This window comes from Silurus meridionalis, chromosome 4, assembly GCF_014805685.1.
Source record: "Silurus meridionalis isolate SWU-2019-XX chromosome 4, ASM1480568v1, whole genome shotgun sequence".
In the NCBI taxonomy this organism is placed as follows: domain Eukaryota; kingdom Metazoa; phylum Chordata; class Actinopteri; order Siluriformes; family Siluridae; genus Silurus; species Silurus meridionalis.
The window spans coordinates 11,744,429-11,771,501 of NC_060887.1; the positions used below are offsets into that span (position 1 = coordinate 11,744,429).

The window sequence follows — 27,073 nt, forward strand, 5'->3', positions numbered from 1 at the left end:
AAATATATCGCTAAAGAAAAATGCAGGAAGTGAATCCTGATCGTGACTGGCAGGCAGAAAGCAGGATTCGAACCCTGAACCCCACCAAAAGCACGACACCTGATTTAACCCGCTGAACCATCAGGGAATACAGGCCAGGAAGCTTGTTAAGAGCAGGTTTATCTACCTTTAAACTATCAACACAAGACTATAAAGCAGGAACATAACCTACATCGCAACTAGCAGGCAGAAAGCAGGATTCAAACCCTCATCCTCACCATCGGCGAGTCACCAGCCTTAATCCGATGAACCATGAAAGAGATCAGACTGGGGTGCATGTTTAGATGAGGCACAAGCCTTAAACCACTGAGCGACCACTGCTGAAAAGCATGTGTGCTTTTTGGAGGGTTCATACTTTGTTTCATGCCAGCGCAGTAAGAAAGAAGGCATGTAGGACTGGCTTTGAAACATTATCACCAGCGTGGACTATATTAAGGACCAGGTAACCCTAACCCTAACCCAGGCACAAGCCTTAACCCACTGAGCTAACACAGAAGCGCTTTTTTTTTTTTTTTTTTTTGGTGGGGTTATCTTTCATTAAAGACCAGGAAATCAAGAAATTAATCCAACACAGAAAGGACATAATTAAAATGTTTTCAGAGGGGACAAGGTCCAGAAGTATTATTTACCAACCAGCTCGACCAGGAATTGAACTCTCAAACTCATCCTTGTGGGGACCCTGACATTAACCCACTAGGCTATCACATCTATCTATCTATCTATCTATCTAATATGATGTGAGGTCCAGTTAACAGCTAAAACAGGTAGCAGTAATAACTATTTTTGTACTTAAGTACATGTCTGAGCCAAAACTTCTTTACTTTCACTTGAGTAAAAAAGTATAATCAGTACTTCAACTTTTACCCGAGTATTTTAAAACATGAGGATCTGTACTTCTACTTAAGTAAAGGATGTGTGTACTTTTGTCACCTCTGCTCATTTTTACTTAGGTGTCAGCTTTGACTGAACCATTGTAACTTCAGGATAGCTGGTATGATTAGGATCATTGACTTGTTGGAATTTAAACTTCCTCCTCAGTTTAAATGGCTTTGCAGACTGAAAGAGATTTTGTTCTTGCCATGAATTTGGCTGCATTCATCTTGTCCTTAACCCTGTCAGCCTTTTAAGTCCCTGCTGATAATAAGAGCACCCCTACAATCTCATCCTACTACCACCATGCTCCAGCGGGTTGTCTAAAAGACGACCAGTTCAATTTTAGACCTTTATGTTAATGTTTGCTGATTTCCCATATACAAATACAAATACCTGCATTGTCAGCGTACATGTACAATTAGATTTACTTTGCAGTTCTTTGCCAACCTACACCATATGGCCAAATGTGTGTGAACACCTGTACAATTATAAACATGCATTACATACCATTCAGTCCTCATTATTGCTTTTGCAATAGCTTCCTCTCTTCTGGAAAGACTTCCAGCAGATTTTGTAGCGTGGCAATGGACATTCAGCCATCAGTAACATTAGGCATTGATGTTGGGTGAAGAAGTCTTCACGGACCTCACTTTGTTTACATGGAATTTAATGCTGGAATTATTACAGTTGCAATTGCGTGTGTTCAGTTTTTGTGTGTGTGTGTGTGTGTGTGTGTGTGTGTGTGTGTGTGTGTGTGTGTGTTTGCCTTTTTTTTGCTTCCCTAATGCCATGCCTTACCTGGTGATATTTTTTAATACTATAATACCTGGTGATACTTAAATTATTGTGGCAGAATGTGACTTCTAGTTGCACCAGGACAAATGTAGGTCTTTTGCAGCAATTTAAGGAATGTTTATATACCAGCTTTAACCAAATGTTCTGACTTTTCCCACTCTTTAATTTTAAGAGCTGTTTTCAAGGAATTTGGCTACAGTTGTCGTATTCCTCTTGTTAAGGCACTCCTGAACCACAGACGACTCCTGAACCACAGCGTCTTACCTGGGCTAAAGACAAGAAAAACTAGACTGTTGCCCAGTGGTCCAAAATCCTCATTTCAGATGAGAGCAAGTTTTTTATTTCATTTGGAAATCAAGGTCCTAGAGTCTGGAGGAAGGGTGGAGAATATACAGTAAATTAACATACTTTCCAGAAGACCCACAATTCTTTTTTTGATTGGTTTTATGAAGTATTCAAATTTTTTGGGATAGTGAATTGGTGGGTTTTTGTTGAATGTGAGCCAAAATCATCACAATTGAAAGAACCAAAGACTTAAACGACTTCAGTCTGTGTGCATTGAATTTTTTTAATACACGAGTTTCACAATTTGAGTTGAATTACTGAAATAAATGAAGTTTTCTTCAACTTTCAAATTTATTTAGATGCACCTGTAATCCCAGCTCCATTTCCTTCCCCAATTATAACACAAAAAACATGGAAAAGTTCAAGAAGGGTGAAAACTGGTGTTTCCTGATTATTTGCATTGGATTTCCTATTTTAGTATTTAGGACTTATTATCAATCGTCATTTGATAATGGTGCTGAAACTGACACCTACAGAAATCAAGCATCTGATGCCACCGAATAGTGGGAGGGGTAACAAGTTTGCTTGACACACATTTCCTCCTCCTGGTGCATGAATGTGTATTTCTACAGCAACCCACATCATCCTGTTTGTATCCTGCAAGAAGAACACCACGCTCAGTAAGTCTGCGCTTTTTTTTTTTTTTTATGTAATATAATATATAATATATATATAATTTTTATTTGTATTTTTTTCCGGGTTATTGAAATTAGACAAATGCAGAGCAGACTTTGGCACTGCGTACGAAATTCAGCATATATTCAGCACAGATATTTGAAAGCATTTGTAAATATGGATGTTTTAATTCCTAAATATTTATAGACCCATGACCTCTTTTGTTTCCATTGAGTCACACTCACATTCTTGTATTTAAATAATTAAGCATTTTCAGCATAAAAGATGAAGATGCAAGGATAATTTGGCATGAAGTTTGCCTACTGTTCTTTGATCTAATCAGTTTTCACCATATGGAATACAAATAAATTGTGTGAATTACTTTTTTAATTTGATAAAATGTATTATACAGGTATGTATGCTGCCGATTCTATATAGCATTCAGTTTTATAATTCCACAAAATATTTTATTTTGCATCCCAAAAAAATGTAAAATATTTCTAAACTTAGCTGTACTATACTCTCATGCACTGATTATTAAGATTCATTATTATATTTATACAAATTAGTACCAGTTATTTATTTTTTCACTGCCGATTGACTCTCATTAGAAATATCATATGATTTGTGTTTGTGTGTGGTGGAAAATGAGAATTGAAAGGCATTGTTTTTCTGTATATGAATCCTGATGGGATTTTGCTCACACAGCCAGTAACCCAGGCAGCTCTCCCAAATCCTCATAGGTGGATGACATTGCAAGGAAGCATTCATAGGGCACACCTGTGAGTCTATGCTCATGGCTACCAAAACCATGGCAACAGTGGAAAATAAAACTTCTGTTTTCAAATTATAAACATGTCTGCTGCGATGTCTGCGACAATTTACGGGATTTCTATTTGCATGCAAATGCAAATATTGAAATGCAAAATGTTAATTTGGTGGCGATTTGAATTGCAAGTACAAATGTGACCACAACACATTTTGTTGGACACTTTATTTGTTTGTTTGTAAATAAACAGTTTACTGCACTGGCTCAATCTCATTTATATCACTAAATATAAATTAATAATTGAATACATCTCTCATAAAATTACATTTTTGTATAATTTTGTCATTTTGCATATAATTAAATGTTTCAAAGTATAAACAGATATACTGATTGAAAAAAATTTATATCCATCAAAGTCTGGCTTCTGTAGTCCCCATAAATGGATGCAAATTGTGGCGAGGTTTGCAAAATATGACGCGCAATCACTGCTTTGTTTTGACTGTGAGCAACTAATTATACTCCTACTGTATGTAGAAATTGAATAGGTACAGAATAAAATGTTGAATTGTATTCAATAAAATGGGGTGTGGCTGATCAGGGTGGAACATAACATAATAATAAGAGTAGCTCTAATGTGAAGATATATCTAATATTGTAATTGATATATCTTATACCAACCATTCAAAAGAAATCTCTTTCATTATAGCACACAGTACAAGCGTCAGTGAGGGAAACTAAGTTTAACTGAGGTAAGACGACTAGACACTAAATGTATCTTGCTCCAAACATAAATCCGTGTAGTTTACTTACTTGGCTCAACTTACTGTAGTTTTTTTATTTAGCAAATGTGGCTAAGTTCTTCTATTCCAATAGCTCCTAATAACTGTGAAAGATCTGTACAGATAAGGAAACAAGGGCACAAACGCCTAGCTGAATAGATGCACTTTAGCTACTTTTGCTACTTTACAAAATAGATAAGGAAAACAACAGGCAATTAAACAATCTAAAACAAGCATAGCTACAACTGGCTTTTGTGCCCTTGATTGCTTATCTGTTATTGCTTAGCATAACTACAACTGAGAGAATGAATCGAACATGATATATGTTATTTGTTTCTATTTTTATTAACTAGAAGCAACTTGTGTTCAAGCTTTTATCGACCAAATTCAACTATCATTAATTTGGGTTAACAGTAAGAAAATGGGCAGTTGACCCAGACTTTGGTTGATTAATGGACCCACAGAGCAACAATAATCTCTTGTAATTGGTGGAAATTGATGAAGTATTACTTCCTGTACTTAAGTAAAAATACTAAAGTACTTGCTTTTGAAGGCACTTAAATATTAAATAATAAAAGAACTGATGTATGAGAAATATATTTTAATCATTGATGCAGATACATTTTCGCAAGGAACGGCAAATTTATCTGAAATGTAGTGGAGTAAAAGCAAGATATTGACTTGAGATATAACATATTAAAAAATTTCCCAAAATGAAAATACAAGTACAGATACTTAAAACACATGTGCCCTTTTCATTAGATAACTTCTTCATCTGTGTAGGATACTAGTATCTTTTTTTGGGGGGGGGGAGGTTTTTAGGTAGAAGTAGAAAGAAAGTTGTAATTTCTTATTATTATTATTATTATTATTATTATTATTATTATTATTGTTGTTACTTCCAGTAAAGAAGGTTTCTTAGTTAATGACTTTATTGGAAATATGGAAATTTGTCTGAATTACATTCAAAATTTACACATATATATTCACTCCCTCTCAAATCTACGCATTAGTAAGCTTACAGAGCCTCACCACAATCATTTAAATGTACAATCGTCTCTGCCATACTCTGCATGTGACAGTGACATTAGGGCATTTTTATTTGCATGCAAAATGCAAATATGAAATATATGCAAATATATGTGCTGATTTTGAATACATTATAAATGCGACTGCAATGTAAATGCGACACGGAAAATTGTCCCAATAAATAATATTGTTGCATTACCTATTGTTAGATATTTCTCTAAAAATAATTTTAAACATGTTTGATTTTTCAGCCGGTGAGAGACATAAGGAGGATTCTGACATGTCTCTGGCTCGAAGAACTTTAATTTTTCTTTTTTTAGCTCATTGTACAGGTACACTGAATTCACACTATACAATAATCTAATTAGGATTAAGATTTATAAAAATAAATTGCATGGGTTATGTCCTACTCTTATCCTTTTCTAAGAAAGCAACATTGTCACACTAATACCAGTCTGTTATTTCTTTTCCAGATATGTCACAGTGCATGCTACCTCTAGGCTTTCCTCAAATGCCTCAAGACTTTAAGGAAATAGCCAAGAAGATGGTATTTGTTTGTTGCATTTCAGAGCCACTTCAGTCAGCTCCTCATTTATAATTATTACTGTTTAAATGACTGGACAAAACTATGCATGTGTAGTCTTAAATACATTCCTATGCCAAAATAGATCAAATATATAATTCTTGACAAATCTTTGAGCGATGATTTGTTGCTGAGACCAATAAAGGCTAGGTAGTTTTGCCATTAGTATCACATTGGCCCATTTTTTTACACTCTATCGCTTAATAAACCTTTTTTTTTAATGAAAAAGATAATTCAGCACATCATGTCCTCCTTGTCGTCTGAGATAACATTCGGAGCCTATATTTTGAGCTTTCTAAGAATGCATAATCTGTAAATAACCTTACCAAATGTTTTTCTTTCCTCCTGCAGATGATGACATGCATCAAGAAAGGTAATAGCTAATATAACTTCTGTCCATTCTTTTTTGTTAGGTTTTTTTTTTTGTCCAAGATGCATAATTTTGATCATATTGATGTCTTGTGAGAAAACCGGAATTTTCCCCAGAACTTTACATCTCATAATGTGAATGTAGTTGACTTTACTACCATTTTATTACCATTTGACTGAGGTTATGGTGATCATAATACATTTTATTTATTTATGAGCGTGTAGATTCATGGCATCAGAATATTTCAGGTAAGCTTTAAATAAAACAGTAGGGTCCAGTTGGTCAGTATGTATCAGGAAGTAAAGGTCTAGAGTCAGCACATAGCAGAACATTTTGAGTGGCTTGGTGAGAAGAATACTCTAAGTGGCTTAAGTGGGTTAATGGCAGATATATATAAGATCTCACACTGCCTTCTCAAGAAGGTATAATGGATGCATAAGCAGGTTTTAGCAATATCAAGGGATACTTTGCCTCAGAATCTGTTTGTGAATGATTAGACCAGACATAATAGAAAGTGAGTGAAGCTCAGGAATGTACCAAGGTTCAGTGTGAAGGAAAGGCCTCATTCAGGTTTTTTTTAAGCAGGGAAACAGGGAGTCAAATGGAAGACAGGGCTTGGGAGGAATTGCTTCAAGGTCACAATCCTACCTTAGCATGAATCACAGTTTTACACACTCTTGACATTCAGACATTTGGTTTCTCCAATCTTTCAGCTAAAATACTTCGTCTTCATTCCAGAGCATTTGAATAGGATTTAGTTATGGTGACTGGGCAGGCTATTCCATGATAGATAACACTGCAGATGACTGTTTGCTCTCTAAATAATGCTTACAGAGCTTGGATGTAAGCATTGGGTCTTTGGCTTATTGTATGTTTCAGTTGGTTCCAATTAGCCACAGTCCAGATGGAAATATGGAATGGTAGCCATGATGGTTCAGTATTATGTTTATCTAGAATAAGTCTCCAACCTTCCCTATGCCAAACCAACCCCAAATTATTAAGTCCATGTTTGACTGTGAATATGAGACAGTCTGCTAACATCTTCTCTCCTGTTCTCCATCTTACACAATTTCATTTGAGCCAAAATTGTCAAATGTGGACTTATTTGTCCATCTTTTTTTTTTTTGCCATTTTGAGAGACTAGGTGTTTAAAATTTTTGACAGGTAGTTAAGAGTATAATCAGAAGTCTATTAATATTATGCAATATCCAACAATAACATACAGTACATAAATATGGCTTCACTATATCATTTTCTTTGGGTTCTTTTTGTTTTTCTATTTTCAAAATTCTGTAGTGTCATGTATTTTGCAGCATGTACTGACAATCTGAAATGGCTCCATTGCTACAGGTTATTCTCCACCCAACATAAAGGGCTCCATGTTATACAGGTAAATTGTTAAAATGACCATATAACATTTAATGTCAAATGATTTGGTTTAATATCATCTACATTGCACAGCATATTTGTTTCTAGAGCAAATAACTGAGTAGGTTTTGTTATTTGATGAATAATATGATGTGTGGAACTCCTCCATTTCCAGCTCTTTGTCCAATCCAAATGAGATGACTATGGGAAACCCTATGGTTGTTTTTGCTTCCCTTCTTTCTTCACTCCCTCCCTCCATTTTGAAGGCCAATGAAACAGAACAGACCTTGGTACTACACAACTCATAACATTATATATTCTTACATGTGAGTTTATTTAATGTAGTTGAAGGAGCCTTATTTCATCTCATGCTTTGTTGAATGTTCTGCTTTAAGAACATCACAGAGAAAATGTGCAACAGTTCGAATCTGCCACAGATGATTGACCACATGTGGAACACTACGGTTAGTGCTATTTTCTGTGTATAATCACAATCTATATGTTTTGTAAAACTCATATAAATTTCACCTTTATGTCTTCTGATTTCCCTCTCTTCAGGAGAAGGCTAACTGTTTCATGCGGGCGGTCTTGGCTCCTCTCTCCTGGTTGGTCATCATTCAGAATGCTACACAGTTTGATACAGAGCAGTTCCAAAAGCTGTTGTGGGCAGCGAAACCGTTCCTAGAGATGTCACCTTCTTCTCTAACAATGCCACCAGCTATGCAGGGCTCTCAGCTGGCTGAAATGTGAGTGAGGGGGTTAGAGAGGTAGCTGGAGAAAAATAAAGTAAAGGGACATAAATAAATACGTTTATATATATATAATATACGTCTCACTCATTTATTCATTTCTGCTTTCTTCAGAATGCAGACATTCAATGAGGTCTTCGTGTCCCTTTCAGAAGAGCAAAGGAACAATATCAGTCGATGGATGAAAGAGAGAGTCATGGAAGCTGACCCAAGTTGTGGTCCAAATCGTAGCCTTTCCAATAGTGTTTCCAGTCCACAAATGCCAGCTCATCCTTCCATGAGTATGTCCTTTCAAACCTAGATGCTACTATGAGGGTAAAGACAATTACTTGTACACTCACGTTCCTTTTACTGGAACTATAAGGCCCAAACATATTCCAGTGCCCTTGTAAACAAAGTGAGGCTTGTGAAGACATGACTTGAGGACATGGTCCGTTTCTTCTTTTCAGGGGAAACTAGTTTACAGTGGCACACATTTTGATTTGCTAGATCTCCAATTAATAGAGCTAGGTTTTTACTAATAGGTAATAAGTTACTTGGTTATTTGCAGAACCTTCAGAAATACATTCTTTCTACCATATTTAAGTACACATTTGTTGTTGTGCAAAATACAAATTACACATGAAATGCCATAAAAAATCTAAAGAAATCTAATCTATGTTTTAATTTGCATTGTTTCTATCATTCCTAATTGATTGATTTGTTCTCAGAAAAAAATCACATATTAAAAAGAAATGTCACTTGAAGAAAATAATCAATTTTGGCTTACAGCAGTGCTGTAAGTGCTTCATATAAGTGTATGATAATAGATCATGTGTCTAGCAAACATTCTGGTAACAAACCGCAAAGTTCTGGTTAAACTGGTTCATTTTAACAGTTGACTATTGTTGCCAACTGCAGCCTACAGTAAGTACCAGTTTGCTGATTTAGTGAAAGACACTGAACCAGAAACCATGTAGAGGAGATAAATGAGATAAAAGAGATAATTATAAAATAATAATTATGTGATTCAGTAAATTTGTAGGTGTAATAAGTAAAAGCAAGAGACACTGATTGTAACAAATGTACGTTCCTCTGTGTCTCTTCAGTTAATTCAAGTTCTGGCTGTCAACCGAAAATGCCATGGTTGAAGGCTGATGTGCTGAGGATGATGGGACGTTTCATTTCACGACTGCCTGAAGCAGAAGTTAGGGGCATACCTCCAGAAGAGGTCAGTTTTTGGGGGTAGACAAAAGGTTTGGGTCATTTATCTTTATAGTAAACTAAAATAAAATGAAAAAAGCGAGGTTTTTTTTTTAATACACATTTGTAAATATAAAGGCTTTTAAGACTAGATATTAGAAACAAAAACCATACTAAAACTATATATAAACAAAAAATTATATATTTTTTGTTTGATAAAAATGTAAACTATTTAAAAACTATATATGCACTATTAAAATTAATGTAAATTAAACTAAAATTAAAAGCCAAATAAAGTAAAAACTATAGTATAATAGTATATAGTAATATAGTAAAATTATATTAAACCTGCTTGGTAAAATACTCCAAAGCAGACACAGGCTTAGAAGGCCAATTTCAGCACTTGCAAATCCAAAATACAGTAATCCGCTGCTTTACCGCGGTTCGACTCTCATGCCCCCGGTTTATTGTGGAATTGCATTTTCAAATTTTCCCGGTCTCTTGCGGATAGCACGATAGACCAAAAAAAACTTATAGGGAATTGTTTTTATGGAGTTTTATGTTAAAATAATGGAATTTATTAATAATTTTTTTATTATAATTTATTAATAATAATAGAATTATTAATTATAAAATGAAGTAAAATGTTAATACAGTACAGTATAGAAAGTAAAGAATGAGGTGACGTGTATCTTTAATTCAGCCTCTTTTTTGACATCATAAGACACTTCAACCAATAAACAAGCAGAGAAACTACGCATAGGCTACGCTACTACGCTACTCACTATAAATGTGACACAGTGTACTGTATTTCTACCAATTACACAAAATTCATTCTGCTACTTTCTTGCAAATGTTTTCTGTGTGTGTTTAAAGTGTGTGGGAGGATTTTTTATTCCTCAGATTCAATAACAATCAGAATTGTTATTAAATTAATACTAATAATACTGTACTCATAAAAAATAAATATTGAACACTGTGTATATAACAAAATTCCAAATCTACATTTGAAATATGTAAAATGATTAAAACACAGATGACCTCAATATATCAGTGGAAGTCTGGTCTTCAAATAATGTGTTCTTGTACGCTCTAATTTTCATGTCTCTTTCTCTTAGCTGTGTAAGTTCTTCCAGTCTGCCGAGTTCTCGTTTTCATTCAATAACATCAGTGGGATGCAGAATGCAATTGCACAGACACTAATGCAACGCCTCAAGCTAGAATGTTTCAATGCCAAACAAAACTTTCCCAACCAAATGGACAGGTGTGTGTCACATAAGGTTTCATTTTATTGTTTTATATGTTTTTTGTCGCAGGTCTGTACAAGTTCGAGCTCCTCCAATGAACATTATCACAGATTGTAGTCAGATTTGAAAGAATTTAACATTTCTGTTTTCTTACCCAGGTTAGGATATCTTATCTGTTTCTATGATGAGTCCCAGTTGCTGAATGCTACACACATTAAAATGCTGCTCCCTCATCTGGAGGGCTGTGAATCCAGTAATATTAATGAGGTCAGTTCTTGAAAAGAAAAAGTATTTATTTCTTCTGATTTGTAGACACAAGTTAAAAGGTATTGCTATTGAAATGCTCAGCTACTTTTTCTACATGCAAACAGACAGTGTGCACACATATCTGCTTTATACTACTATATGTATGTCTGTGCATGTTGAAGTGTAATTGAGTATAATTGAGTTATAGGAAAAAGATGCTATACGAAACAGCTATGGAAGTTTAAGCTTTAGGAAATTGAGTTATGGGAAACAGAATATGGGAGTATGTGTGAGGTTTGGAAGTTGTAGTCTGTGTGGGACATTGTTAGTCCATTGTGGTTGCTTTGATTTGCCCTCATCTTTTCATCTTTCCTGTTCCATTTCTGTGTCTCTCCCTCATTCTGTTGTTCCGTCTCTCTCTGTCTTTCTCTCAGATGAGAAAGCAGTTGGTGAAGAAGTTGATGTCAGATGGCGAGCCTCCCACATGGGATATGGTGCATTCTCTGGGTTCCGCAATGTCTGTTCTGTCTCCTTCCATACTATCTAGTTTCAACAAAGACAATCTTGATAGCTCTATATTCACCCTGAGTCAAACAGAATGGAAACCAGCTCAGGCCAAAATCCTGGCCCAGAAATTGTTGGAGAAGGTTAAGGTTCGGACTTTCTGTATTAGCTTGTCTTGTTCTTGCTACCGGGTTAAGAAAAAAACTGTACATGCCCGCGTAATTGTCTATTTTCTGTAGGAGATCAGTGGTGAGAAACTGTTGTCCCTGGGCTCAATGGTGAGAGGTGTAGACAGTGAGCTGCTCAAAAATGTCAAGGCATCTGGACTGCTGGGAAGTGAGGGCCTGAAAAATATAAGTGAGAAGTTGTCTTCTTTACAGAAAAAGGCTCTGCTTGTGGGGGTAGGAAAACAATAAATATTTTATATATATATATATATATATATATATATATATATATATATATATATATATATATATATATATATATGCAGTAAATTAAAATAAGGCATAGAGAAAGAGGGGTAAGGATGGTTTGATTTCACACCTTAGTTTTTACACTTGTCCCTAGATGCGTGCTGACGTGAACGCAAGTTATTTGGTGAAGGAAGTTCCAGATGCTTTTCTTGCCTCGTTGTCTCTCTCCATTCTTGACAAAGCAAACCTCAATACTTTGGATCAGCTAGAGGGCCGCAGATGGTCCAGAACACAGGTACACACAAAAAAAACATATTAAATTGATTCCTATATTAGGTATTCCTATACTTGGAGGTATATTTGGTATACTAACTAGTAACTACTAACAATATAGTGTCATTTTTATTCGTATTAAATCCCATCCAAAAAAACAAACCATAATAATAATCACCTTTAAAGAGAGAAATAAAGTCCAGGAAGAAGGATGAAAAGACATTCATCCGTCTTCCTGGTCTTTATTTCTCTCTCCATAGTCTGTTTACCTTTTGAAGAAGATTGTAGGTAATGGGCTTAAACTTGAACAGATCAGGTAAGCCAGCGATGAATTAACATTTAATATAAAAGGTTGCCTTTGATTCAGCTTCAAAATCTAACACGATTGTTTCTAAACAGAAAGCTGGGCCAGGCTGTTCAGGGTGTGACCTGCAACATGATTGATGGCGTTGCTCAGACTGAAACCTTGGAAGCAATTCAAACACTCGCCAAGTCTAATTTGCTCTCTCGGACACAGGTATGGCATCTTTCACTTTTTACAAATACAAAGATTTTGCTCCACCACATTGATATGATATCTGCTGTCACATCCCCAGGTGCACTGCATGGCTAGCAAACTGTTCCAGAGTCTGGACAAGCAGAGACCTGGATATTTAAAAAATATCAGCAAATCGGAGCTCCAGGCCATTCCAGTTCTGCTACTTATCCATCTACCGTATTACTTCTACAGATTTACTATAATAATACTAATATTTCAGAACCTGTCAAAAGTTTGGAACGTTTTTTGAGACAAACTAAGTAAAAGGCAAAAACAGTCAAGAATTGGACAGTGAATGAGTAGGAAAAAGTTCTGTGGACATATGAGTCCAAATTAAAAATTCTTGGCTCTGACAGAAGAACTTATGTAAGATAGAGAACAGGAAAGAAGATGTTAGCAGACTGCCTTGCACCCGCAGTCATCAGGGAGGTGAAATCTTAATGTTTTGGAGTTGTTTTAGAGCAGGGAAGGCTCAAGATTATTCCTGGTGAAAGGAACCCACATGGCTACCATTCCGTAATTTAATACGATTAATGCAATTCCATCAACTGCAGCTAAATAGATACAATACAAAAAGACAATGACCCAAACCATACGTCCATGCTCTAAAAGTGTAATGAATTGGCCTGCCCAGTTATCACACCTAAATGCTATTGAACTGCTCTGGGATTAACTGGATTGCAATGTCAGCAAGAAATCTCCCACTAGTGAACACCTTTGGCAAGTTTTCCAAAAGGCATGGTACAAGTATTTCAGCTGAATATTTGGAGAAATTAACTGCTGTCCAGATGCCAAGACTGTTTAAAGCTGTTGTTGATCCCAAGGGACGATTTTCCAAATAAATCTTCATACTATTAAATGACCAAGTTTGTTGTGTTAAACAACAGGAGCATGCACGCGTCACTCGAAAACGTAAAAGACTATTTTTTTCCGACCTTTTGACAGGCACTGTATGCTTAAGTAATTCTACAATTAACAGAAAAAACACTGCTACACACATTTGAATCTTTTATATATGTATAATCAAACACTGCACAGGGTACAGGTGATTCAGGATCTCTCAACCTCCTTATGTCCTTATTTTCTGGAGAAGCTAAGTCAAGCCAACCTCTCATCTCTTCCCAACAATGCACCATCACGTCGGGAACTTAGAAACAAAGCCCTCAGCTGCCTGGTACCACAAACGTGCACACACACACACACACACACACACACACAATAATAATAATAATTTTATATGTTGATGGGAATCAAATGCACCCACTATATGACCAGACATTTTTGACCAGGATTTCAGTGCTCTGAATCTTAAAACCAGCTCTAACATCATCATTGCTTCTATCTCCTCAGGGAAAGAATGCATCTGCAGTGTCTGTGGCAGATATCTCATCTCTGGGTGAACTTGTGTGCGATCTGCACCCAACCTGGATCTCCTCTCTAAAACCTGATACCTTGAACTTTACTGTGCAGGCCCTGGCATCCTGCAAATACATTCCCCGGCCTTACAGAGGACCCCTGTTCACTCTGCTCACCAATCTCTATGGGTAGCGTAGTTCACTACTTTACATGCACAAATGTTTACAGATCTTGTAATGCCTCTTTCATTATATCTAATTGTGTGACTATAGATTGTAGTGGAGCAGGATGATATTTAATAATTGCATGGCCTCAAAATTAAGGTGAGAGGTTTCCTGATATAGCATACTATCTAATAAATATAAAGAGAATTACTATTATAAATTGCTATTACTATTGACTATTAACCAGTAGTGGACAGTAACAAATTAAACAAATTAAATGTAATTTGTTACTGTACTTAAGTAGCTTTTTCGTGTACCTGTACTTTACTGAAGTATTTGCATTTGGGGAAACTTTAACTTTACCTTACACTACATTTCAAAATCAAATATTTTACTTTTTACTCTACATTTTGCAAAATCAATCATTCATTTTTATTTATGAGAGAATAGAAACTCATCAAGCACGCTGCAATCGACCAATCAGGGTCGAGAGCACGCTCTGTTTTAATTTTTTTTATTGCCGCTTGGTGATATCTACTTATCACATAACATACAGTTCAGCGTCAGTTCAACAGCAAGCAGAACATTTCGAGAGTATTAAATGATGGATGAAACTCCTGACTCTAACTTGCCAAAGCACCCGTGGCCTTGTTTGCACAATGTTTTTGAAGTAGTTGAAAAAAAGATTTTGGGCTCATGATCATTTTAGTAGATATCAATCAGTGTTTGTTTTAATATCATTCTATTAATAGATTGGCATGATAAGAGTACTGGTAGCTGATTAAGCAAGAGTCTTGTGAAAAAAATTATAATAGGAACATTGTAGCCGTAATAAATCTTAGTACTTTGGACACTTAAGTACATTTGTAGAGAAGGTAGACATTTGTACTTTTACTGTGGAAAATTTTAAGGGAGCACTAAGTTCATGGCATTTGTACTTCATCCACTATTGCTATTAGCATGTCGAGCAGTTTTAGATGTGCCTTTCACTTGTGTGTCTGTATCTGATGTGGTTTCCATTGGTGTGGAAAGCTAATTTCGTTAAACAGGGCTAACATTTCAACTACAAATCATAAACCTTAAGACCTGATGACTAGCCTCAAGAAAATAAGCCATTGAAAAAAAGAGACATTTTTCATTTTTTTTTTACCATCTTTGGTAAAAGTGTATCTATTGAAATATATTGTACAAAAGATGTTTTACACTGAGTAGTATGTGAACTAATGTTGAATGTTGAACAACTGATACAAATTGCTGTGGATCTGCCCCACCACCACTATAGGTTTGTGCGTTGGCATCCATCATGCAATGGATATTACCTGCTATTTACTGTAATGAAATGTCTAACATTTATACTTACTGTTCTAACTAGGGCCCCTTCAAATTGGACAGAGGATGTCATGAAGTCACTGGGTCCCCTCCTCTTACTGAACGATGCAGCCGTTGAGGAATTGTCTTTTAAGGTGAGCATTGGCCTCAGGCTGCTCGGATTCATCCTACTATCTTGTTAGATCAGAAATAAGATCCCACATACAGTATTATAAACATACAGGTGAAGCTATAGTGCCAGAATTGGATGAAGGCCATGATTTCTCAACTCGATTGCAAAAATCTAAATCCTGTAAATTATTGTGAAATATCCATTTCCAATTATATGATAATTTAGGGTCATCAATCACTACAGTCATACTGTAGTTTTGCTCTTCTATTATTCTAGAAATAAATTATTAAAATGCACTAAAATGATCTCAAGTCAAGTCAAGAAGCTTTTATTGTCATTTCAACCATATATAGCTGACGCAGTACACAGTGCAATAAAACAACGTTCCTCCAGAACCCTGTTGCTACATACAACAATCACAGAAACAGAAAACACAGGGCTAAGGACTAGTAAGTGTCCTCACCACATAAAATGCATGTGTGCAACCTGGTGCAAACAGTGCAAAGACAACACAAGACAGTGCAAGACAATACAGGACAGTGCAAGACAATACAGGACAGTGCAAGACAACACATGACAGTGCAAGACAATACACAAAACATAAAATAGCTCCGGCAGTTAACCTGTTGTGTAGAGAAAAAGTGAACAGTAGCAAAAATGTAAACAAAATGTTGTGCAAAAGAGCAAATAGCAGCAATCCAGAAAAGATGTGCAAAAACGGCATGTAAACAGTTTATGGTAATGAAGTGATGTAATGTGAGTGATAGTGAAGACATGGGTGTGCGAAGTGAGTACGAGTGTGTGTTGAGTCAGTCACACAGTTTTGTGTGTGTGTGTGTGTGTGTGTGTGTGTGTGTGTGTGTGGTTCAGTTCAGTTCAATTCAGTTCTTTGTTGAGAAGCCTGATGGCTTGAGAGAAGAAACTGCTTCCCTGATGAAAGGAGGGTGAAAAGTGTGTGTGACGGGTGTGTGGGGTCGTCCACAATGCTGTTGGCTTTGCGGATGCAGCATGTGGAGTAAATGTCCATGATAGAGGGGAGAAAGACTCCGATGATCATCTTAGCTGTCCTCACTATCCTTTGTAGGGTCTTGCGATCCGAGACAGTGCAGTTCCCAAACCAGGCAGTGATGCAGCTGCTCAAGATGCTCTCAATGGTCTATCTGTAGAACGTGGTCGGGATGGGGGAGGAAGATGAGGTTTCCTCAGCCTTCTCAGGAAGTAGAGACGCTGCTGGGCTTTTTTGGTGATGGAGCTGGTGTTGAGTGACCAGGTGAGGTTATCGGCCAAATGAACACCAAGGAATTTGGTGCTCTTGACGATCTCCTCGGAGGATCCATCGATGATCAGTGGAGAATGATCACTCTGTGCTTTTACTGAAGTCAACAACCGTCTCTTTAGTTTTGTCAACGTTCAGAGACAGGTTGTTGGCTCCACACCAGGCTGTTAACCGTTGCACCTCCTCTCTGTATGCTGATTTATCATTCTTGCTGATAAGACCCACCACGGTCGTGTCATCCGAGAACTTGATGATGTGATTTGAGCTGTGCATTGCTACACAGTCATTAGTCAGCAGAACCGCAGTAAGGAAATGTTTTATCCTCTGTCCCATGGACAGGATTCCTATCTGTCGCGTGGACAGGATACCCTCGAATTCAGCCTTTGCTCTCGATCTTTGCTCTCCTACAAGCGCTTGGGGAAGTCTCAATGAAACACACGAGTCAGTCTTTCAGAGAGAAGTTCCAAAGTGAATTGTCTCACACATGATGAAATACTTCCAAAGAGATGGAAAGAAAGGGGGTGGGCTGCCAGGTGTGTGTGTGTGTGTGTGTGTGTGTGTGTGTGTGTGTGTGTGTGTGAACAGAAGAGAAAGTTAGGAGATTTGGAGTTAGGAGAAGGTTATGCTGCAAAAGACAAGCCTAAAACAGAAATACAGGAACCACTGTGTGTGTATGTGCAAAGTAACACATGCCACAAAAGGATAGTTCAGGGTATGGTCAACAGACGCATACAAAAAAGTTATTCTAGAAACATACAACAAAATTACTATAACTACTAATGACAACAAGATACATATTAACATATTGTGAGAACATAAAAACGGTTGACGATAAAAACTCCACATCTGGTCATGTTATTCGTTTAGCAGAAGCAACAAAACATGGATTAGCCATACCAAAAGGCGACAGTTTGGGTTTTCTCACAGCGTAAGCGTATGAAGAGAGGATGCCTCATGATGAGCCTCTCGAAGCACTTCATCACGATGGTTGTGAGCATGACGGGACGATCATTGAGGCAGGAGACAGTAGACTTCTTCTGCACAGGAACGATGGTCGTCTTCTTAAGGCACGTAGGAACAATGGCGCTGCTCAGGAAGATGTTTAAAATGTCAGTGAAGACATCCACTAGCTGTTGTGCGCAATCCCTGAGCACTCTGCCAGGAGTGTTGTCTGGTCCAGCAGAGCACCTGGTCACTGGGAGGAGGGGTGGTCTTCCTCGCCACCATGCTGTTCTGCACTTCGAACCGGGCCTAGAAATCGTTCAACGCATCTGGGAGGGAGGCATCACGGTCACAAGCAGGTGATGTCGTCTTGTAGTTCATTATCGCCTGGATGCCCTGCAACATGCGCGCCATCTCCGCTGTCCTGGAAGTGGCCGTGAATTCTCTTGGCGTGTGCGCGCTTTGCCTCTCTGATGGCACAGGACAGTTTGGCCCTTGCTGTCTTTAAGGCCGTCTATGCGCCACGGAGGATTTTGTAAACAACATCCAGTGTGTTTTCTCCTCTGGTTGCAAAGTCTACATTCTGATGAAATTTAGGAAGCACAGTCCTGAGATTTGCATGGTTGAAATTTCCGGCGACAATAAACAATCCATCAGGGTATGTGTTTTGTAGTTCACTAATGGCCCCATAGAGTACACTGAGCGCTTTCTTAGCATTAGCGCTGGGTGGTATGTATACTCCGAGCACAATAGCGGTGGTGAATTCCCAGGGTAAATAAAAAGGTCTACATCTCAAAACCATAAACTCCAACAGCGATGAGCAGTAGGTGGAAACGAGGACAGAACTTACACCGTTCCGTGTTGATGTAAACACACAGACCGCCGCCACGAGTCTTACCACACAGAGCTGGATTTCTGTTGGCACCGAAACGTCCAAACGTCCGTCTGCAATATGGGAAGAGAGAAGTTAGGAGCATGTGGGGATGTGGGGAGGGGACCTGCCAATATTCCTTGGTTAAATCCAGTGTCAAATAAAAGCGTGCCTCGCCTAACCGATCAAGCAGCTCATCGATGCGAGTCATTGGATATGCGTCGAATTTAGATACCGCATTGATTTTTGATAGTCTACACAGAACCGGACCAACCCGTCACTCTTGGGAACAACACCACCGGGCTGCTCCAAACACTGTAAGACTCCTCGACTACCTCCAACTGCTGCCTCCACACTATGTTTCTCTTCCCTGAATCAGACAGTGATGGCTACAAGTGGGTATTTGTGGATATCCCCGTGCTCACATTTCACCTTCACCCAGCATGCAGTATTTAAAGGCTCGCATCGCACCAGGCTTTGGTGGATGGTGGTCTGCCCAAAGCCGGAATCCACCAACACCTGTTGTGTACCCCCTTGAATACTCGCCAGTATGCGATAGGTTCCAGCTTGATCGGGGGCAGCCTGTGGCACCTCGGGGATCCGGACCATGACCCCCAACTCCATTACGGGACATTGATCCAAGAAATGCCCCGGCTTACCGCAGCGCCAACAGACCGGCACAGGCTTTCGCTTCCCCCATGTGTGGGCCGAATCACCCACCTGGAACAGGAGGCACAGACCTCGGAAAATGAGAAGTAGGTGAGGAAGGGGGGGGTTTCACAGTCGAGCCATCGGCTTTGGGGGTATTAGCCCCCGTCTCCGTGGGAGGGGAATGAGAAGAGAACGAGAAGTGACAGGTGAAAAATGAGAAAGAGCTGGAAGTAGTCACAGGGAAATCGCCAGCCCCTGGGTATGCAGCCAAATGGTCTTCAGCCAGCTGGACCACCTTATCCACTGCCGCCGGATGCTGGCATTGGACTCATTCCGCCGTCCGCTGTGAATACTTTCCAGATGCACTGTAAATGGCTTAGGGTTTATAATATTATATTTGGTTAATTGCAATCATATAACAGAAAATAATGATACGTTTGGTCAAGATATTTCAGCTTGTTAAGATGTCCCTTATTTGCATTTTACTTCTTTTCTATATTCGTTTTCGATTTATTAACCTCTACATTAATCTCTGGTCTATAGAGCTGGCTGAAGAAATCTTTGTCAGATCTGCTACAAAGCATGGAGGCTCAGGGTGCAGCTGTGGCTCCAGAGGAATTCCGCGCCTGGCCTGATTTTTTAGCCCTTCAGCGCAAACTTTTCCAGCTGAAAACGAAAATCACCCAGCAGAGGCGCAAGAGAGAGAGTGGGTTCATTCATATAGTATAGTATGTAAAAAAGAGATTCCTCAGCTATTACTACTGCATTGGACAGAAACCTGTGTGTGTGTGTGTGTGTGTGTGTGTGTGTGTGTGTTATATGCTAATTCTGGTTAACATGCTATAAGCACAAGTGAATAAGCAAATAAATAGAATTGCTTACTTTTGTGTAAAAGACATAAAAATGGACTACATTGTCTCCTGATCGTCCTCTGTAATAATCACTTTAGCACTAGTACCCACTCTGGCAATGATTGAGGATCTGAGGGAGGGAAACGTGCTCTGGAGTCCTGCTCAGTTGTCCAGCATGTCGGCCCAAACCTTTAGAGATGCCGTGTCTCTCCTGGGAGAGATACATAACTATTCTACAGATCAACTGACCGTGCTGAGAGATAAATCTGTAGAGGTACACACACATAGACATCCATACACACACACACACACACACACACACACACACACACACACACACACACACACACACACAAAATGCTGTATATATTATTCCTTTGGAAATAAATATCTTGCTTCATTAATCCTACTAATGTTCCTTATTTACTTTGCAGGTATTGGGTGATGTATCGATGCTTAACGAATCTAAAATCCTGGAGATTGGCTGCATCTCTCAGAGTTTCAGCACCAAACAACTCCAAAACCTGAGCATCGCTTCCCTAGATACTCTGGAGCTCCTGTCTGTCTGCCAGTGGAATCAAACACAGGCATACCACATTATTATTAACTAGGAGTAGACATGTTATATCACATACACACTTCGGACAGTTAGATTTTTAGATTTGCATCAGTGCATCGGCATAAAAGTTAACGATGTGATTTAAAAAAAGTGTGCATCAGATATAAGTTGGCATTTGTCCTGAGATCAAGACGTGTCCTGAGAGTCACATAGAATATAGATTAACATGGCAGAGGTAGAGCTGCATCTTCCTGGAGACAGAACAGAGAAAGATTATCTGGGTTTATTAAATTTTTTTTCTTAATTTTTTTTCCCACTATAAAGGCCTGTTTTTGAAAGGGCCATTCGTTAGAAGTCAAAAGTCACTTTATGATTTGCTGTCTGAAGTATAATAACATCATTATAGGGGTGAATCGTATTACAACGCATTGGTAGCTGCTTCATACTGTATGTATGTGTATGGACATGCACATTCCTAGAACACACATATTAACAGCCATTTATAAATTTGTATGTGAATGTTAAAACCAACATGGCCGCCATTTTCACGTTCTTGCAGAAGGAAGCCGTCTTACGGGGTTTCATAACGAGAACTGGAATGAAGCCGGCTAAACTTAGTGCCCTTGACATGGCAGGCCTGGGCCAGTTTATCTGCGGACTGCAGCCGAATGAAACCGAGCAGCTCAATTCTACAGAATTCAAGTGAGTTCAGCCTCAATAAGACAACCGTGATTATTCCTGAGTGTATGCTGATGTCTGTTTTGCTGTGGATGTGCAGGGATGCTGTGGGGGATATAGGCAATGCTTCCTGTCCTCTAAATGTCTTGGAGTGTTTGAAGAAAAAAGCCGTTGCTGCTTTCGGTGACCCAAAAGGCTGGGGTGAAGCTGAAGTGAGCGCCATGGGCAACATAATAGGTCTGTTCCAAACTTAAAATAATAATGAGTTAACTTAATGATGTTTCCTGGGACATGAAAATTCCCATGCCTTCCCTAGTTAAGAGTAAATAAGTTAATTGGAACAAATAACTAAGCACACATATCTGTCAGTTTAGCAGTCTTGATCATAATGTGCCGCCTTTTGTAATAATCACACACAATGTTCTTTGTGTAGCCGGCCTGAATGCCACTGAGCTAGGACTTCTAAACTCCTCAGTAATGCCATTCATCCGTCAGTCTGTCATCGCTTTCATTCCTCCGGACCGCCTGGCGGTGAGTCACTCATACTGTAGTAGTCACCTCATGACAATCAGCACTATTCTTATAAATATGTGATCTATTTATTTAGGATTAATCGGCTTTCAGGTGTATTGCAAATAATCAATTTTCCCATTTATAATCCTCACACAAACACGTCTGTGAGAAGGCGTTAGTCCCTTCCGCATTAATATTAATGTTTCAGATGTTAGGGTTTATGTGACCTTAATAAAAAATACATGCCTGGTGCCGATATCAACTTTTAATTATATTTTTACTACATGGACTGAAGTATTGGGACACCTGTCTTTTACTGCCATATGTGCTTCTTTCCCAAACTGTTACCACGATTGAAACTCTGCACCCTCACCTTAAATCAGTCCCTGTCTTTACTAACACATATGGTGAATTAGCACAAACCTCCACAAGCACAATCTAGTAGACATTATTCTAAAAGCAAAAGGGGAATAAATGTGGAATGGGCTGTTCAAATCTAACATAGACAAACCCCTAACTTTGTTACTATATTGTGGATATGTGCTGTATTTCCTTTTTGGAAAGTATGTTCTATTCGAAATGTGTTTCTTTTGTTGTTGTTTTGAGCAGGCGATGTCAGTGAGCCAGTTAAGGGCTTTGGGTCCTGACAACGCAGCAGCGATAACAACGTCTCAGCGTGCCGCATTGGGAGTAGAGCAGAGGGCAGCTGTAGATGAAGCAGTGGGACTGGTGGCACAAAATTCTGAACCCACAACTACACTGCCCCAGAAAGGAGGTACGTGACATGAAAAAACGTGCAATCCGTAAATAAATGAAAATCTAACACACAGACAGTAAAGACTGATTGATTGTTTTTCCCATAAAAGCAGCACACTGGCTGATAAACACAGTAAACATTATGGAGTAATCAGGCAATTTATAAGTAGCATCAGAAATACTGTATACCACAAACTCTCAAAGCAGATTTTTTAGTCAAACCTGTAAATACTGCAAAAAAATATTTTATATCCAATAATTACTTGAGATATTTTAGGTACAAATGACAAATTTAGTGAGATCAGGATTTTTTTAGATTTCAGATAAATTATAAAGCTGCATTTACATCATGTTTAATAGGAATCTGCACTATTGTTCTACTGCGTCAACAATCCAAAACATTTCACTAACCATATTGGCTCCTGAATTTCCCTAGCTACATAACCTCAAATTTGCTTCTTACAAAGGAAGTGGTTTTATAAATGTAACCACTAACACAAGAATTCTCTCTCTGTCTTATCCAGGGGCAGTGAAACAAAGCATGCTGGGAATGGCTGTGCTTCTGCAACCCCTCATGTTGCTGATTTTGGGATACATTCGCTAAGAAGCACAAAACAGAATTTAAAAAAGCTAGCTGGGAACGTTTATACCGCACACTCCTGGCAAACGCATTGCCTGCCGTTGTTAGCTTAGCTGACATGTAAAGAAAATGGCTCAAAGTTTAGTAGCTGCCAGAGTCACTACAGGAACAATGAATCCACCTGGGAGAAAAATCAAATACAACATTCTCTGTAATGCCTTTACAGTTCATTTGTGAAAGCATTTAATGCTCAGTCTGGAGGAGCTCAGTATAGTGATCAGATTTCAGTAAGAAAAAATACCACACTTTTTTTGTTATTATAAAATGTAGAGTCTGGATTAGAGGTATACAGCGGCTGTCAAAAGTTCTTTCATGGTTAAGTGATGCGTGCATGTGCCTTTTGTTTATATGCAACAAACTAGGCCATTTAAAGCTATTACGATTTACTTTAACCGAACAAATATGTAAATGTACAAACGTTATAGTTTATTTTCAGTGGAAAAATCCTTCCCTTAGAATAAATAATAGGTTTTCACACTCTTGGCATCCGGACAGTTCATTTCTTCAGACATTCAGCTAAAATACTTTGCTGTGACTCTTGTAAAACTTCCCCAAGGTCGTTTTTTACTAGTTGGAGATTTCTTTCTGACCTTGTGATCCAGTTAATCCCAGAGCAGTACAATAGGATTTGGGTGCGGTGACTGGGCAGGTCGTTCTATAATAGATAACACTACGTATGCTGTATATGTCCTGTTGTATGGTGACGTTGTTTCCAATGCACCGCAGTCAAGACGGAATTGCATGGTGTTGAAGTATGGAATGGCGGCCATGTTGGTTCTTTTTATCCAGAATAAGTCTCCAACCTTCCCTGCTCCAAAACAATCCCAAACTATTAGGCTTCCATGATTAACTGTGGATGTGAGAGTCTGCTAACATCTTTTCTACTGTATTCCATCTTACCTAAGTTCTCTTAGTCAGAAATGTCCAATTTGGACTAATTTGTCCACGGAACATTCCTCCAGCCATTTACCGTCCAATTCTTATGTTCTTTTTTTTTTTTTTTACTAGTTTGTTGCATATTAAAAAGGAACATGCATATAGGTGTTTCCAAACTCTTGCTAGGCTCTGTACACTTATTTTACTTACAGTCCTCAGTGCTTCAGTGCTTGAAAAACTTCGTGTTTCAAGTGCAGGAAATAAAAAGAAATCAATTGCCATTAGTCATTAGAGCAGGGTTGAATTTCCGGGGCTATAAATATTCCTCAGGTCCAGTTTCCAAAAACACCTGATCCGCTTTAGGATACTTGCCGCTGCTACCTTTATATTCGTATGAATCTATTTATCTAGATTGAAATCTATTTCTATATCTTTAATAGTCCTCTAAAAACTACAAATGCAAGAATAGTATATTTTTGGTAACTAATTTATTCACGAAATTTCACTGGACCATGTAACGCTGTTCAGTAGGACACATTCTCATCTCTTGGAGATTCATTCACTGTGTAGCTTAAAATAAAATCGAAATTCAACACGAGATGAATGTGACTGATGATTTTTATTTACACAAATCGTCAACACATTGAGGAATGAATGTTTTACATTTTTGCTCCATCAAAGTCCTCAAACAGGATGGTTTGGGAGTATCAACTGTAATATGTATGTGTATATATATATATATATATTTTATTTATTTAAATTTTTTTCTCATCAACATATAAAGACTGTCTGAACATGACTGATGCTAGATAAATAATGAACAAAGCAAATGAGCTAAAGAATAAGAATTTTTTTTCCCCCTGCTAGAACTTCAGGATGTTTCGGGGCTGTTCGATGGTGTAGAAGAAACGTTAACACCAGGCCTGGTTTCCAAATTTTTTTTCTAGAAATACTTCTCACTTGTACTCATTTCTGGCAAAGGGCTGAAAATACCACGTGTTTCCAAAGAAGCTCATTCGCCGTTAGAGACACCCACAAAACGACCGCCATAAAAGGTCAAGCACTCAGAGCTAGAAATGCAGAAAATGCAGAAATGGAAATGATTTTAAACCATATTTCATCCTTATATATAAATAATAATACTACTAATAATAATAATGATAAAACTGATTATACAGCAGCACTTTAATTATATTTTCCCCTCATAAATGTCAATCTTATTAAACCTCTATTAAAATTCTTTGTGTATACAGAGGAAATTCTGTTGTTGATACAGAATGGTTAATTATCATATTCTTTAATATTAATTCATGCTAATAATATAACCTAATGCGTAAATTCTTGCTCCCGGACCCCCATGTACTGCCACGTGGATATGTTCTTGATACAAGCACACTTCGAGTCGCACTAAACTTTGTACGTATTTTAAAACCAGGTCTGCTGTATGAACTTTCCTGTCCACAGCATTTCAAGCAGCCCTAAGAGAATCCTTTTCCAAACTTTCCTCACACGATCATTTACAAACAGCTTAGTTTACGGTGTTTACATGACCACCTTAGAAAAGAATCGTATCCTTTCATCATCCTTTAACCCGATCTCTCTTTCCCATACGAACACACACACACACACACACACACACACACAACTGCATTTTTAAAGCTGCTTGATTCAGACAGCACTGGATCCCAGAGTATTTCTTGTATGGCTTCAACATATAAAACGAGTAAATGCACATCAGTATATTAGAATTATCTGAAGACAAACCAAGGCAACCATTTTTTTTTTTAAAAGCTCAGAATATAGTCTGCTAGAATGATTATACTGTATCTTTTATATATATATATATATATATATATATATATATATATATATATATATATATATATATATATATATATAATATCAAAGCCGTTAGATTGAATTAATGGCAACAACAAAAAAAAACAAAATAAAGCTATAATATATATATATAATATAATTAGGATTATACCAGTTGTGACTCAAGTTATACCGGGTTTTTTAATAACATTCATATGCACAATGCTTATATATAGGGAACAAGGCATCTATAGGTAAGGCTCAGGTGAGTGAGTGCACATAGCGATAGGGGCTAAACTAAAAGAGCTAGAAAAGTCGGAAACCTGTGCAGAAAAAAAGAAAAAAAAAAAAAAAAAACAAGCCTGAATTTAGAACCTGTGAAACATATATGTGAGGTAAGCCTCTAATCTGCTATACAGCCTGAATATAATCCTCTCGAACATCAATTACAAAAACTACGCTGAACAAATCAAATTTCCTTCAAAATACTGCTGAAAGCCTACAAACAGTGCCTGGAGAACTTTGCCATTTTTGTAGTGTTACAACCTGAAAATAATAAGACCCCATCATATAAATTACACTGTGTAGACAAAAGTTCTGCGACACCAGACTTTTCCTACCAAATTCGCTTCTTCTCCAAACCGTTACCACAAAGTTGGAGGCGCACAATTTGTATAGGACGCCTTTGGATGCAGTAGGATAACATTTTTTCTGAACCCGGGTCTCCTAGAGTATGTGCCTGTGCACAAATCCAGCTCCATGAACACATGGTTTACATGGGTTGGAGTGGAAGATCTTGAGTGGCCTCAACCCTATTGAACACTATTGGGATGAATTGGAACACTGAATGCTCCCCAGGCCTCCTCACCTACATCAGTACCTGATTTGCTGGCTGAAGGAGCACAAATCTCACACTCCAGAATATAGTGGAACATCTTCCCGGAAGATTGGAGGTTCCAGA

The 27,073-nt window shown here is 37.9% G+C and overlaps 1 protein-coding gene across 1 annotated transcript; it reads left to right on the forward strand.

Annotated features, from left to right (window-relative positions):
- The first annotated feature begins 2,503 nt into the window (after nt 1-2,503).
- On the forward strand, nt 2,504-26,974 carry otoa (otoancorin). The gene is made up of 30 exons (XM_046848167.1): nt 2,504-2,564; nt 2,625-2,672; nt 5,496-5,576; nt 5,718-5,791; nt 6,179-6,200; nt 7,548-7,587; nt 7,741-7,855; nt 7,961-8,029; nt 8,124-8,311; nt 8,429-8,595; nt 9,403-9,524; nt 10,615-10,760; nt 10,902-11,010; nt 11,424-11,642; nt 11,733-11,894; nt 12,064-12,204; nt 12,443-12,498; nt 12,582-12,699; nt 12,779-12,897; nt 13,759-13,894; nt 14,071-14,264; nt 15,613-15,703; nt 19,965-20,127; nt 20,371-20,546; nt 20,707-20,859; nt 21,391-21,533; nt 21,610-21,746; nt 21,943-22,040; nt 22,632-22,797; nt 23,303-26,974. The coding sequence occupies exons 1-30, from the start codon at nt 2,504-2,506 to the stop codon at nt 23,380-23,382; spliced, it is 3,594 nt and encodes a 1,197-aa protein (XP_046704123.1). The 3' UTR covers nt 23,383-26,974.
- The last annotated feature ends 99 nt before the right edge of the window (nt 26,975-27,073 follow it).

What these genes read in the sequence shown, in the direction of transcription:
- otoa (XM_046848167.1), top strand. Translation starts at nt 2,504, where the DNA reads ATGGTGCTGAAACTGACACCTACAGAAATCAAGCATCTGATGCCACCG. An exon ending in CTGCTACTTATCCATCTACC is followed by an intron (nt 12,898 to 13,758) that starts GTATTACTTCTA and finishes AACACTGCACAG; the next exon opens with GGTACAGGTGATTCAGGATC. An exon ending in TTCCTCCGGACCGCCTGGCG is followed by an intron (nt 22,041 to 22,631) that starts GTGAGTCACTCA and finishes TGTTTTGAGCAG; the next exon opens with GCGATGTCAGTGAGCCAGTT.